General features: G+C 59.6%; 2 protein-coding genes across 2 annotated transcripts; both read right to left on the bottom strand.

Moving 5' to 3' along the window:
• Positions 1 to 844: 844 nt before the first annotated feature.
• LOC142422870 (tryptase gamma-like) lies at positions 845 to 3,914 on the bottom strand. The gene is made up of 6 exons (XM_075528099.1): positions 3,869 to 3,914; positions 3,352 to 3,378; positions 2,773 to 2,944; positions 2,033 to 2,298; positions 1,232 to 1,374; positions 845 to 1,153 (listed from the first exon to the last, which is right to left on the bottom strand). Exons 1-6 carry the CDS (start codon positions 3,912 to 3,914, stop codon positions 845 to 847), a joined length of 963 nt encoding a protein of 320 aa, XP_075384214.1.
• Positions 3,915 to 6,208: 2,294 nt separating this feature from the next.
• Positions 6,209 to 11,232, bottom strand: LOC142422869 (transmembrane protease serine 9-like). Its single transcript, XM_075528098.1, has 10 exons — positions 11,172 to 11,232; positions 10,853 to 11,018; positions 10,505 to 10,770; positions 10,215 to 10,378; positions 9,974 to 10,131; positions 7,399 to 7,523; positions 7,093 to 7,315; positions 6,745 to 7,010; positions 6,455 to 6,618; positions 6,209 to 6,373 (listed from the first exon to the last, which is right to left on the bottom strand). The coding sequence occupies exons 1-10, from the start codon at positions 11,230 to 11,232 to the stop codon at positions 6,209 to 6,211; spliced, it is 1,758 nt and encodes a 585-aa protein (XP_075384213.1).
• Positions 11,233 to 12,872: the final 1,640 nt, after the last annotated feature.

The raw sequence follows: 12,872 nt of genomic DNA, 5'->3' as shown, positions 1-12,872 counted from the left end.
CAGTGCCAGCTGCAGGCAGAGTGGCTGAGGTACCTCACAGAGCTGTTTGCCTGGCACAGTCTTGGGGCTTCCCTCCCTGCTGGTCTCCCTGTGTCCCCTGTACCTCAGCTCATTGAAATTTACGGGCAGGACCCCTGGCCGGTTTGTATCCTCAGGGAAGACAGGGGTGCCCCCTCATCACTTCACTTCTTTATGCCAGGTGGCACCATGGCTTTGTCCCCTCTTCCCTGCCCCAAGACCCCCCCCCCCCAGCCCAGTTGCCCTGCTGGAGCCCCTGGGATACACAGCTCATGCAGGCCACCGTTTAGGGACTCAGGCTGCAGACGGGATCCATCCTAGCTGCATCCAGCCCTCCAGCTGGCGTCCAGTCCTGGGTAAGCAGAGTTGACCCGCAAAGACAGTCACCACGCCTGTTCTGTGTCCACTGAGGTCTCTGAGGGCTGCCCCCCTTATATGGGCTGTGTGGCTCAGTGCTGCAGACTGCAGTGTGAACCTCAGGCCCCTAGGACCAAGGACCATAAAGTAGTGCATGCAGACAGCAGTTTATTTGCTCCACATCTGGCCAGAAGTCTGAATTCAGACTTCCCGAGGCTCTAGGTCAGGGCCAGCTTGTTCTGGCCCAGGTGGACAGTGAGGCAGAGTCAGCTCCCTGACCCATAGGTGGCAAAGGGGTGGGCGGGCCAGTGTAATTTCCTCTCTATCTGCCGGGCCCCCAGTGCTGGCCAAGAGTCTCTGGTTTGCACTGCCTAGGGCTCACAGGGAAGGTCATCGCACCACCCCAGCCTCAGGGTCCTTACAAGGAGATGAGCTGGACCTCCTGAAGGCCCCTGCCTAGCAGGTGGCCCTAATCCTCCATGACCTGCCAAGAAGGGAGGAGGGCAGGAGCTCTGTGCAGGGAGAACTTGGCCACCAAGATGCAGAAGACCAGGACAAGGAGGAGTCCAGGGAGGAAGAAGCTGGCCACGAGGGGCAGTGGGGCCAGTTCAGAGCCCCTCGCTGCCGGGATGTACAAGTGGATCCAGTTCACGTAAGCAGGAACCAGGGTGTACACACCAGGCCGATCTGGACGGCCACAGCCCTCACCCCAGCTCACCACGCCTGCCTGCAGCCAGCTGCCATCTACCCGACAGACCAAGGGCCCTCCAGAGTCGTCCTGCAGTGGAACAGGGGGTGCTGGGGATCCCCTCACCAGGTTTTAGGCCCCCCCATCCACCCACTCCCACCTGCTCACCTGGCAGGCATCCCCCGGGCCCTGGGCACACAGCATGTCCGGCTGGATGGTGCTGCCCGTGCTGTTGTAGTCCTGCCTGCAGGTCGCTGTGTCTACGATGGAGACCTGTACCTCCTGCAGGCTGTAGGGGGGACGCAGAGGCTCTGGGGAAGGGGAGACAGGTTGCAGCTGAGCTCAGGCCCCAGTACTTGGGGAAGTGGGTGCCCCAACCCAGTTTCAGTGGGCAATGCAAACTCGTTGGCACACAGGTGCTGGATAGACATTAATACCTGAGTGATAACTAGTGTATGAAGGTCACACTGCTAGTGGGTAGACACTGCCACCTTACAAGTAATGTGTGATAAGACACACTATCCCCATGTCACTTCATCGCCCCCACTGACCCACCCCCATGTCCTCTCATCCCTCCACCAACCCCTCCCTGTGTCCCCTCATCCCTCTGCTGGCCCCTCCCCTTTTGGGTGACACCTGTCTCCCCCCACCCCCGGTCATCTTATCCCCCTCTCCACGCCCCAGAGTATCCTGGATCTAGAGGGACATTGACATTGACACCTCCAAAGTATCCTAAGACAGCCATTTACATCCTAGTGAGAACCAATGTAAGATAGTCCCACTGGTGGTCGGTAGACACACACACCACAGAAAGAATTAGTGTATGGTAGACATTGCCCCCTTAGTGAGAACAAATGTATGATGTCTGGGTTGTTGGGAGTCTGGTGGTCCCAAGCCCCCTGACATTCCTCTCCAGGCAGCCTGGCCTCCATCCCCGCTGGCCTGACCAAGGGCTCTAGGGCTCCTGACCTCCCTCCTGCGTGTAGCCCCAGCCAGTCACCCAGCACTGAGTCCCAGGCTGGAAGCTGGTGGAGGCCTCCGGAAGGCAGACAGGCAGGACCCAGCGTGAGAGGTGGACGGGTGTGCTCAGCTGCACCAGGGCGATGTCCCCACTGGTGCCTGGAGGCTCTGGGTGGCCCAAGTACAGGACAATGCGGCTGACCGTGGAGAAGCTGGAGGACAGACTGATCCTCAGCTCGCCCAGGTGGACTTGGTAGTCTGATGAATTCAGGGACCTGTGGGCGGTGGTGGAGTGGGCTGGCTGGGGAGCGACTCTGGTCCCCAAGCAGCCAGCTGAGGCCACGGATCAAAGCTGCACACAGTTCAATCCTCTCAGGGGCCCAGACCCCACTTGTCCCTTTGGGCTGGGCACGAGGGTCCCTGCCCTCCACAGTCCAAGGGCTGAGAGGGTGTATGAGACCAGGTTTCTGCCCCTCACCCTGCAACTGGAAGATAAGGGGTGCACTAGCTGTAGTCCAGTAGCATTCCACAAACAAGGGGTGCAGATCACAATGGCAGACTGGGGAGGGGGCGAGGGAGGGAAGCACTTAAAGCCGTCTAATTGGCTGGCGGGTGTGCATGCCCCAGCCCTGGGGGCTTCTGAGCGCCTTGAACAGACTCCCAGGATGTAGCCACGCTCTTCTGGACGGAGGGGGGAAGTCCACCAGCCCCCACCTGGCCTGGGCTACCCCTTCACCCCGCACACTCACCCTGAGAAGCAGTGGGCGGCTGTGAGCACCCACTGGGAACTGAGCAGGGCCCCTCCACACACGTGCACGCTGTGAAGACGCAGGCTGACTTGCCACGGCCACGCCCCCGCCTGGGCCTCGTGTCCTCCCACGATGCGGCCCCCGGCCTCCAAAACCTGGGGTTGGCCACACCCTGAGCCAAAGGGGGGGCCTTGATGGGGGTGTGAGAGGCTGGCTGCCCTGCCTCCCGTGTGGGGGGCTTTCCTCTAGGGAGCCTCACAGGTCCATCCTCCACCCCATCCCTTCAAACAGCCCCTCTCCCACCTCTCCCTGGCCCCTCCCCCATGCCCTCTCATCCCCAATTGGTCCCTTCCCCTCCACTTGATCTTCCCCCATGTCCCTTCATCTCCTCCCTATTGCCCCCTGCCATCTCATCCCTTTACCCCTCCCTCCCCCTGAAGGGCCCCCCTCCATAGGGGTCATGCAAGCCCCCAGAGTTTGGTTTCTTGCCCCCCCCCCTGCAATCACTCAGTCAGGAGCAGCTGCCAGGGAGAGGGGTCCTTGCCAGGGTGCCAACCACCAGAACCACTCAGAACTTACCTGCCTGCAGAACACCCCCAGACACACCTGAGGGAAGAGAGGGGCAGGCTCAGGCTGAGGGTGGGATAGGGGTCTGCTGGCTCTAAGTAGAACCTGGAATGACCGGAGGGATGGGCTGGGGCCGACAGCTGCTGCCTGGGGTGGGACCAGAGATGGTTGTAAGCAGACAGCTGGGAGACTGAGCAGCTTAGCCAGGACCCTCTCCTTCCTGCACCCCAGGTCCCTGAGACTCAGAGAGGAACTTAATCTGGGGCCCAGGGCTGCTCTGTGCCTCAGACTCTCTACCCCAGATCTCCCTGTCAGCCTACTGCACCCCACCTTCTGCAGGGGCACCCAGGCATCCAGCAAGGATCGCCTGCCCCGAAGGCTGGCCAGAACCTGGCCAGGACGTCAGCTCCTGGGAGGAAGGCCAGGGGGAAGTGGCAGGTGGCCATCCAGGTCCCAACACGATGCAGACGCCCTACTCACCAGCACCTGTGCCCCACCCTCACCCCCAGACTTAGGCCAGGTCACCTACCATGCAGGGTCAGGAGCAGCAGGAAGCTGCTGGGCCCAAGGGCCATGGTGTCCTCTTAAGTGCTGGGGAGGAAACACCCGGCCTGACACATACTGCAGCTGTGGGGAAGGGGAGGGGCCAAGAGCAGGCTGGGAAAGGGAGAGACGCCCCAACCTGCCACCCCTGCCACAATCCCCCAAGCTGTAGGCAGGGGAGGGGCTGAGGGAGACCTCAGAGAGGGGAGGGATATTCCACCTGAATCACCCTCTGCAGTTATGAGGTGGCCCTGAGGAGGGGGGAGATAGCCCCGACAGCTGGTGGACAAGAGAAGGGCCAGCATTGACCGGCTGCCTGTGTGCCCCACATGGACCCCACGGCCCAGGCAGGCAGTGGCCAGCACGGTCACACAGGAGGACCACAGCCAGTTGGATGGCCCCCACAGTGACCTGAGCCTCCTCTCTGCCCTTCATGGGGTCGGGGTGTCAGTGCTATCCCCTTCAGGAAGTCCTCCTTGATTGCCCTGTGCACACTGGCCTCTGCCTCTGTCTATGGGAAGCCTGATCTCAGGGAGGCTGCTAGGGAGGGTGGCTCTGGACTCCAGCCCCCACCATGTCCCTGTCCCACATCCGTCCCCAAGTACAGCTGCACAACTGCCCAGCCCAATGGGCGTCTTCCATATGCCCTATGTGTGCACAGGGCGATGTCTTAGCAGATAGGGGCCCCTGGCAGGGAGGGGACAGCCCAATCCCACAATGCTCAGCCCCAGCAGAGTGTGAGAAGGGCCCTCTGAGATGGAGTGCAGACACACTGGGAGAGCCTCCCAGAGCCGTCCATGACCCTGCCATGGGGAGAAATGCAAACGCAAGGGTGGTGGGGAGAAGACCCCTGCCACCCACAGCATACAGGGACACACGGACGTGCCCTGGGCTGAAAGGGACTGTGGTGAGGGACGCAGCCTTGCGGGGACAATAAAAGGAACAGCTTTGCCACTTCAGGGGCACCTCTGGCGCTCTGACTCACCCTTCTTCTCAAACGGGCCCAGTCAGATGCCAAACGGAGACCCCCCCCCCCCAGGCCCGCCCTGAACTCCCGCTGATGCTCAACTCTCCACCACTGGAGCGGGGAATGACCAGTTCCCTGAGGGGGGGTGCGTGCTCCGGGGGACAGCATCTGCCCAGGACAAAGCTGAGGGCAGGAAATGATGGGGAGAAAGACAGAGGGACACAGTGAGGATGTCGAGATGGTGCTGTCCCATTGTGGGGACTGCAGTAAGGTGATCACATGACAAAATACATGTCAACTAATGAAGGAAAATGGACTCTCCCTTTCAACTTCCATCCGAATTACAACAGAAGTTTACAAGAAAACCTGGAATAAATAGCGTGACATACGTGTGTATACAATACACAACACGTGCATACATGTGCACATACACACAAGACATGCATACACATGTGCACACACATCTGCATGCATGCACGATTCACATGCATATACATAAGACACATAATAAAATATATACACACATGTACACCTCTGGATACATGCACACACAATATACAGGCATATATACACACCCATGTGCATACAAGTACACACAAACATGACTACAGAGTGCACATGAAATACATGCGTGAGGGCGTACACCTCTGAATGCATGCACAGAGTACACATGCATGCATGGATACACACAGCCATGTGAATGCATGGGCTGCAATACTGCGTCCTTGCACACAAGACACACGCATACACACACAGTCCCTGTGCTGCACAAATGACTAAGCACTTGTCTACTGGCATGAAGGTTGGCAGTGGACACCCACCCAGAGGGCCTCGAAAGATGGTCCTGACAATGTGCTTCTGAGCAGTGTCCCCTTGAAGGACCAGTGGACCAGTTCTACTTTGGACACACAGGTGATTGTACCTCGGACTGATTCCACAGCAGCTAAAAACCATAGCCACCACAGTCACACCCTCAGAAGGGAACAGGGGCCAGCCATGAGGATGAGACCCGGTTCCTCTCTGGGGTTGAGGTTGGAAGAGGGGTATGAGGTGACCCAGGGCAGCATTGTCTAGTTGATCATGGAGTCAAGCAATGCCTGGGGACACAAGGGACACTAGAGAGGCCTAGGAATAACTCCAGCAGAAACAGTGACCAGAGCCATACCTGTTTTCCATGCTCTTTAATGACATATGGCAGTGGGGAGGGCATGAGGGGAGCCAAAACCTGCTACCTGGGCAGGTGAGAGCGGAAAGGACCAGGAGCACAGGGGCCTCCGGATGGGAGGGGCATTAGGGGAGGCCCCTGAGCAGGAAGCTGAGGTGTGGGGATAGATAGGTTGGTGGCTTTGCGGCTTGAGCTCAGGGCTCCGTGGGCACATAGCTGTGGATCCAGTCCAGGTAGTTTGTGACACGGGTGTAGACCCCGGGCCGGTCAGGCTGAGCACATCCCTCGCCCCAGCTGACCACGCCTGCCTGCATCCAGGTGTCCTTCACCTTGCACACCAAAGGACCTCCGGAGTCGCCCTAGGGGAGGTGGGTAGGGGTGTCAGCTAAGAGGCAGTGGGCAGGTGAGGCTGTGGGAAGGTGGGTCTCAAGGGCTCTCACCTGGCAGGAGTCTCGCCCCTTCTTCCCAGCGCACAGCATGTCATCTTGCACGATGTGGATGTTGTCCCCAGTGTGGAGACCAGTGTGATAGTTGGTGTCACAGAGGCTGTTTTCCACAATGGGCACCTTCACCTGCTTTAGAGGGTAGGGTGGTGACAGAGGGACTGGGAGACGAGAGGAGGAAAAGCATTGAGCAGGTGGACACAGAGGGGATCATTGTCCACTTGCCGAGTAGATCTGCCCAAGGAGACTGTTCCCACACACAACTCCACACCCACTCCTGAAGATACCTCCACTTCCAACGTTGCCCCACCCGGTCACCCAGCACGGTGTCCCAGGGGGGAAGGTCTCTGACACTGGTGGCAGGGTGACCAGCTGCACATTGCTGGATATGTTCACGGGGTCCTGGAGCTCCAGCAGGGCGATGTCGGCGCCCCGATCTGCGCTGTAGAAGTTGGGGTGCACGATGATCCTGCTGACTGGCAGAAGCTGGTCCTCGTAGTACAGGTGTTGCTCTCGCAGCTGCACCCTGAGCTTCGAAGACTCCACAATCGCCCTGTGGGGAGGGGCTCTTTGGGGACTGGTCTCTGTGGGCAAAGCCCAGCCCAGCGCTCCAGCACCCAGCCCTTGGTACTCACGGTCCAACGCAGTGTCCAGCAGTCAGTACCCATTGGGGGTGCACGAGGGAGCCTCCACAGAAGTGTACCCAGTAGTGCTCATGCATCCGCAGGCTCACCTGCCAGGGCCACTTGTTCCTGGGGGCCTCATTGCCCCCCACGATGCCCTCACGCTCCCAGGCTGGGGCTGGGAGTGGGGAGAGGGTGGCATCAGGGCTCTGGCCCTGGTTCAACCTTCCCCTGGCTGGGACAGTCCTGGTGTCTCTGACCACTCTCCCCCCCCACCCCCCATGCTGGGATGTCAGGGAGGGCCAGGGCCAAACTCACCAGGGACGGCTCGGGCCAGGCCCAGCAGGATGGGCAGCACCAGTGCCAGCAGGATCTGCATCTGGAGGAGCAAACAGACCAGTGAGTTGATGGGGAGCCGGGGGAGCAGTGGCCAGGGATCACACCTAGGGGGCCAGGGGCAGGGCCAGCACAGATGATCTATGGTGTCTGAGGGTAGGGACCTACTCTGGCCACGCTCTGCAACTCACCACCCAGGCATCCAGTCTCCCCGTTTATCCTCCAGCTCTCTGTGTCCACCCCCTTATCTGTGTCCCACATCTCCCCCCGGGTCCCATGACCCACCACAGATCAGACAGGCTCAGTCACACAGCTGACCTCCAGGGTGCCAGTGTGCCCATGGCTGATGTCCAAACAGATAGAGGCCCAGACCGCCCTAGGCCAGGCCAGAGGGCCCTTGGAGACCCTCTAGCCCCAGGACCCCCTTAGCTAGGGAAAACTGAGCTCCAAACATGGGGGTGGGGTGTCATTGATCCTGATCATCCACCAGGATTCAGCCTCACAGGTGGACGTGGGCTCCTCCAGGCCAGCATCTGGGCCAGAGAGGGCTGGACATCTGGCCTGATGGAGTCACAGCCACATGAGTGCCACACTCTGAGGACATGGGGGATCACTGCATTCTGCTGGCCTGTCCTGTCCTGACAGATGCACCCAGAGAGAGGGTGGTAGCAGGACAAGCCCAGGTGGGGCCCAACAACCCAGGCCATTGCCACCCACACCAGGAGGGCTGCTGAGACCCAGGAACAGGCTGACAGGCCATGCAGGGCCTTGTAGAAGGGGGTTTCAGACCCCTCTCCCAGCTGCATGCACCTCCAGGCTTGGGGGGCGGGGGGGAAGGCATACATCCAATATACATCCACCCAACAGCTCCATCCAAACCTGGCATGGAGGCAGGGTTCGGTGTGCAGCAGGGGCCAGACCACCGGGGTCCCTTCGCCTCAGCAGGACCTTGGACCAGCCCCAACCCAGCTTGACCAGTTGAGCCCGATGATGTGGATACCCGGTCTCGGTGCCCAGTTATCTGTAAACTGTCACTGCCTGAATGGGCATCGGTATCAGGAATCTGGCCAGATAAGGGGAAATTCCCGGTAGCAGCCCAGTCCCCCACCCTGCTGCCTCCACCCCGCACAGGCCCATTGTGGCTTCTTCGGATAAAATAAAAGGATTCTCTAGAATTCAGAAACCTTTGGTGACTCCCACTAGGGAACATTCAGGAAAAGGCAGCACTGCTGCCAGGGACAGGTGAGGAGCAGGGCTTAGCGGAGGTGGGTGACCAGAGCCCGGGCAGTGTGAGGACAGTGTGAGGTGGAGGTGGTGGTTATGTCCAGGCTGTTACAGGGACCCCTAGCTGGTGCACCTGTCAGACCCATGGGACCTTGTACCACCATGAACAACAATGTATCCATAGGGCCTGTCAATTGGACAAACCTCCCAGGACAGGACACGGGCCCTCCTGCTTCCTGCTCCGTCTGTGATCTTAAAACCACGCCCCAAACTGTTCCTGCTGCTGGTTTCCACCAAGTCAGTGGGTTCGACTCTCGGTGACCCAGAGCAAGAGGAGAGCTGACCCGCTGGGTCTCCCCTTGCTCTGGGCAGAAAGTCAGTCTGTTCAACCAGGACAGGAAAGCCCAGTGCCGTGTCCTCTCCGGGGGCCGATGGAGAGAGCAGGGAAGAGGTGGTTGCCACATCCCCTCATGGGGGTGGGAGTGAAACCATTTCCTAGAACCACCTGGAGTCCGGCACCCCCCTCCTGGTGTGTGCCCACACAACAGCCAAGCCCACACGGAGCACTGGGCCCCCCAATGTAAGAACCCTACCAAGAAAAACAGGGGCGTCGGAGCCCACTGGACAGAGTGACCAAGTGACTAAATGGAGTGCTGTAGGACCACAAGCAGTGGGGGTGGGGTGGGGTGCAGGGACGTGCACAGAGGGAGTCCCCATTGAAGGGTTCTGAGAGGACAGCAGGACCAGAGGGAATGTCCCGTAGCTGACACTTATCACAGTCCAGTCCTTGCCAAAGGGAGCCCCACACACATGGGGGCAGAGGACACTGAGGGCTTGTGACTGGGGACACTGAGTGTCCAGCGAGCAGGGACCACTTCTGTCATTTGTCCTGACTGCTGACCCTGGCTGTCCTTGGTGACCATGGTCACGGGGCATGTTGCTCTGAGTGCCAGGTGCTGCCTACAGAAGTCACACCTGTGTGTGGGAGAGGGGCTCATGGCTGGCTGGGGTAGTGTGGGGGTGGGAAGTTTGGAAGGGGTGGCCCCAGGGCCACACAGTGCCTTGGAACACCTCAGGTCTGCCCTGGACACCCAGTGACACCCACCATGAGACACACAATGACAAAAGTCACCTGCTTTCCATATACTTTAATGACACATAGCAGTGGGGAGGGGATGAGGAACCCCAACACCTTACTACCTGGACAGGTGAGGGAGGGAGGGACCCAGAGAGCAGGGGCTTCTGTGGGGAGAGACATCAGGGGAGACCCCTCAGCAGCAAGCTGAGATGTGAAGATAGATGGGTTGGTGGCTCTGTGTATTGAGCTCAGGGCTCCTTGGGGACATAGCTGTGGATCCAGTCCAGGTAGTTTGTGACACGGGTGTAGACCCCGGGCCGGTCAGGCTTAGCACATTCCTCTCCCCAGCTGACCACGCCTGCCTGCATCCAGGTGTCCTTCACCTTGCACACCAGGGGACCTCCGGAGTCACCCTAGGGGAGGTAGGGGGTGTCAGTGTTGGCTAAGAGGCAGTGGGCAGGTGAGACTGTGGAAGGTGGGTCCTGAGGGCTCTCACCTGGCAGAAGCCTCGCCCTTTCTCCCCAGCACACAGCATGTCATCTTGCACGATGTGGATGCTGTCCCCAGTGTGGAGACCAGTGTGATAGTTGGTGTCACAGAGGCTGTTTTCCACAATGGGCACCTTCACTTCCTTCAGGGGGTAGGGTGGTGACAGAGGGACTGGGAGACAAGAGGAGAAAAAGCGTTCAGCAGGTGGACACAGAGGGGCTACTGTCCACTTCCCGAGTGGATCTGCCCAAGGAGACCGTCCCCATACCCAGCTTCCCACCCCACCCCTGAAGATACCTTCCTTCTCCTCATAGCCCCACCCGGTCACCCAGCACGGTGTCCCAGGGGGGAAGGTCTCTGAGGCTGGCGGCAGGGTGACCAGCTGCACATTGCTGGACATGTTCACGGGGTCCTGGAGCTCCAGCAGGGCGATGTCGGCACCCCGCTCTGCGCTGTAGAAGTTGGGGTGCACGATGATCCTGCTGACTGGCAGAAGCTGGTCCTCGTAGTACAGATGCTGCTCTCGCAGCTGTACCCTGAGCTTCGAAGCCTCCATAATCTTCCTGTGGGGAGGGGCTCTTTGGAGACTGGTCGCCGTGGGCAGAGCCCATCCTGGACCCCCAGCACCCAGCCTTTGGTACTCACGGTCCGACGCAGTGTCCAGCAGTCAGTACCCACTGGGGATGCACGAGGGAGCCCCCACAGGAGTGTTTCCAGTAGTGCTCATGTTTCCGCAGGCTCACCTGCCAGGGCCACTTGTTCCTGGGGGCCTCATTCCCCCCCACGATGCCCGCTCGCTCCCGGGCTGGGGCTGGGATTGGGGAGAGGGTGGCATCAGACGTCAGCCCCAGCTCTAGCCCTAATGTCACCCTCCCCTGGCTGGGACAGTCCTAGCACCTCAGGGATGTTGGATGTGGTACTGGGAATGAGGGCAGGGACAGGCTGATGCTGGGTCCAAACTCACCAGGGACGGCTCGGGCCAGGCCCAGCAGGAGGGGCAGTATCAGTGCCAGCAGGGTCTGCATCTGGAGGAGCAAGGAGGGCAGTGACCTTGGTCCCACCCTGAACTGTCATCTCCCCAGCTGCATGCAGACATCAGAGTCACTGAGGGCGGGGACCTACCCTAACAAGTCTGTGTCTCTTGCCTCCTGGTCCCTTTCCCTCCTATTTATCCTCCTAGGGGGCGAGGAGGAGGGGGCCGGAGGGACCTGGTGAGGCAGACTCAGCACCCATGTGACCCCGTTCCAGACACTGCTGTTCAGTGCTCACAGGCTCACATGTTAGGCGACACCCCCCCCCCCCGCCCCCACAGAGATCTGGGCGCGATCGGTGGAGAAACTTGAGTCTGTGCACAGCTGCCTGAACTCCTCTCTGGGCAAAGCTTCCCAGGTGGTCTTGTCATGGGTGGGGTTTGAACCCCTGTGTATTCTTGCTTCATCAGCAGGGGTTCTGGGAATAGGCCAGCCCCCAGTCACCTGACCCCGTTCCTTGAGAGAATGGGGGTCCCCAGTAGGTCACAGGTACCCTTGCACAGTGCACGCTCCTGGCAGCTTGCCAAGAGACTTGGTGCTGGGGCCATGCCCATGGCCTCGGCAGATGGGGCCCCATTGGTGACACTCATCAGACACCCTCTGGGACTCTGTATCCACATGCACCCCCCTCGCCTCCGCCCAGGCACAAACAGAGCCCGCATGAGATAGCCCAGGCTCTCGTGACCAGTATATCATGCCCGGCCTTTACCATGTCCCTGCCCCTCACCCGTCACTGGGTCCCATGACCCCACCACAGATCAGATGGAGACGCTGATAGGTCATTCCCGCCTCCACCTTCCTGCTGGCTACCACCTGCGTCCTGGCAGAGGGTCTTCTGAGACTTTCTTATTCAATGACCCACTTAAATGGATGGAGTACGTTCTGAGCGATCCTGTCTGAGATCCTGCCTGGAGTCAGCCCTGAGCGTCATGCCCGAGCCCCTACCTCAGCACCTGCTGTGGCCCCAGCTGGGGAACACGTGTGTTAGCCTTCTGATCCCTCTGCTCTGATGATGGGCACTCATGTGCCCAGGACTGGTCCTCTCCACCAGTGTTCCCTGATGGCGGAAACCAGAGGGTCAGGATGTTGCTCAGGAAGGAAAAAGGGAGGCCTGGTCGCCCAGCCAGGGGTCTTCCTGCGTCAGAACCATCCTGGGCCCCATAGCGGGGCACCTCAGGACCCCACCTGCCCCTGCTGGATTCACCTCCATTGTTGAGGATTTTGGCCCCCAGTTGCCCCCTGTCATACCTGTGGAGCCCAGAACAAGCCCTCATAGATCTTGTCGTTGATCCTGCTTGATGCTCACCTTCAGGAAGAGACCACTGAAGATATGCGTGCTGTGGCCAAGGGTGGTGAAGAAACAAGATGGTGCCCAGCTTTCAGAAAGTATAGAATCCGGGGTCTTAAAAGTTTGTCTTCAAACAAGCAGCCATCCAAGTGAGGCATCAGTTAAATCCATGTGGAAGAAGCCCACCAGCCCGTGTGACCCAAGGTTTCCAGAATGCTACGGATGACGATGGAAGCCCCCAGTCCATCTTCAGGTTTCCCACAAGGGTCAACCCTTCAGTGAATCCTCTCTGACCATGGCTGAGGGGCGTGAGCAGTGTCACCATCAGAAAGAGAGCATCGCCAAG

Source organism: Tenrec ecaudatus, chromosome 12, assembly GCF_050624435.1.
Source record: "Tenrec ecaudatus isolate mTenEca1 chromosome 12, mTenEca1.hap1, whole genome shotgun sequence".
Classification (NCBI taxonomy): Eukaryota; Metazoa; Chordata; class Mammalia; order Afrosoricida; family Tenrecidae; genus Tenrec; species Tenrec ecaudatus.
Note: the sequence above shows the minus strand (reverse complement) of the source record. Positions and strands in the feature narration are given on the sequence as shown.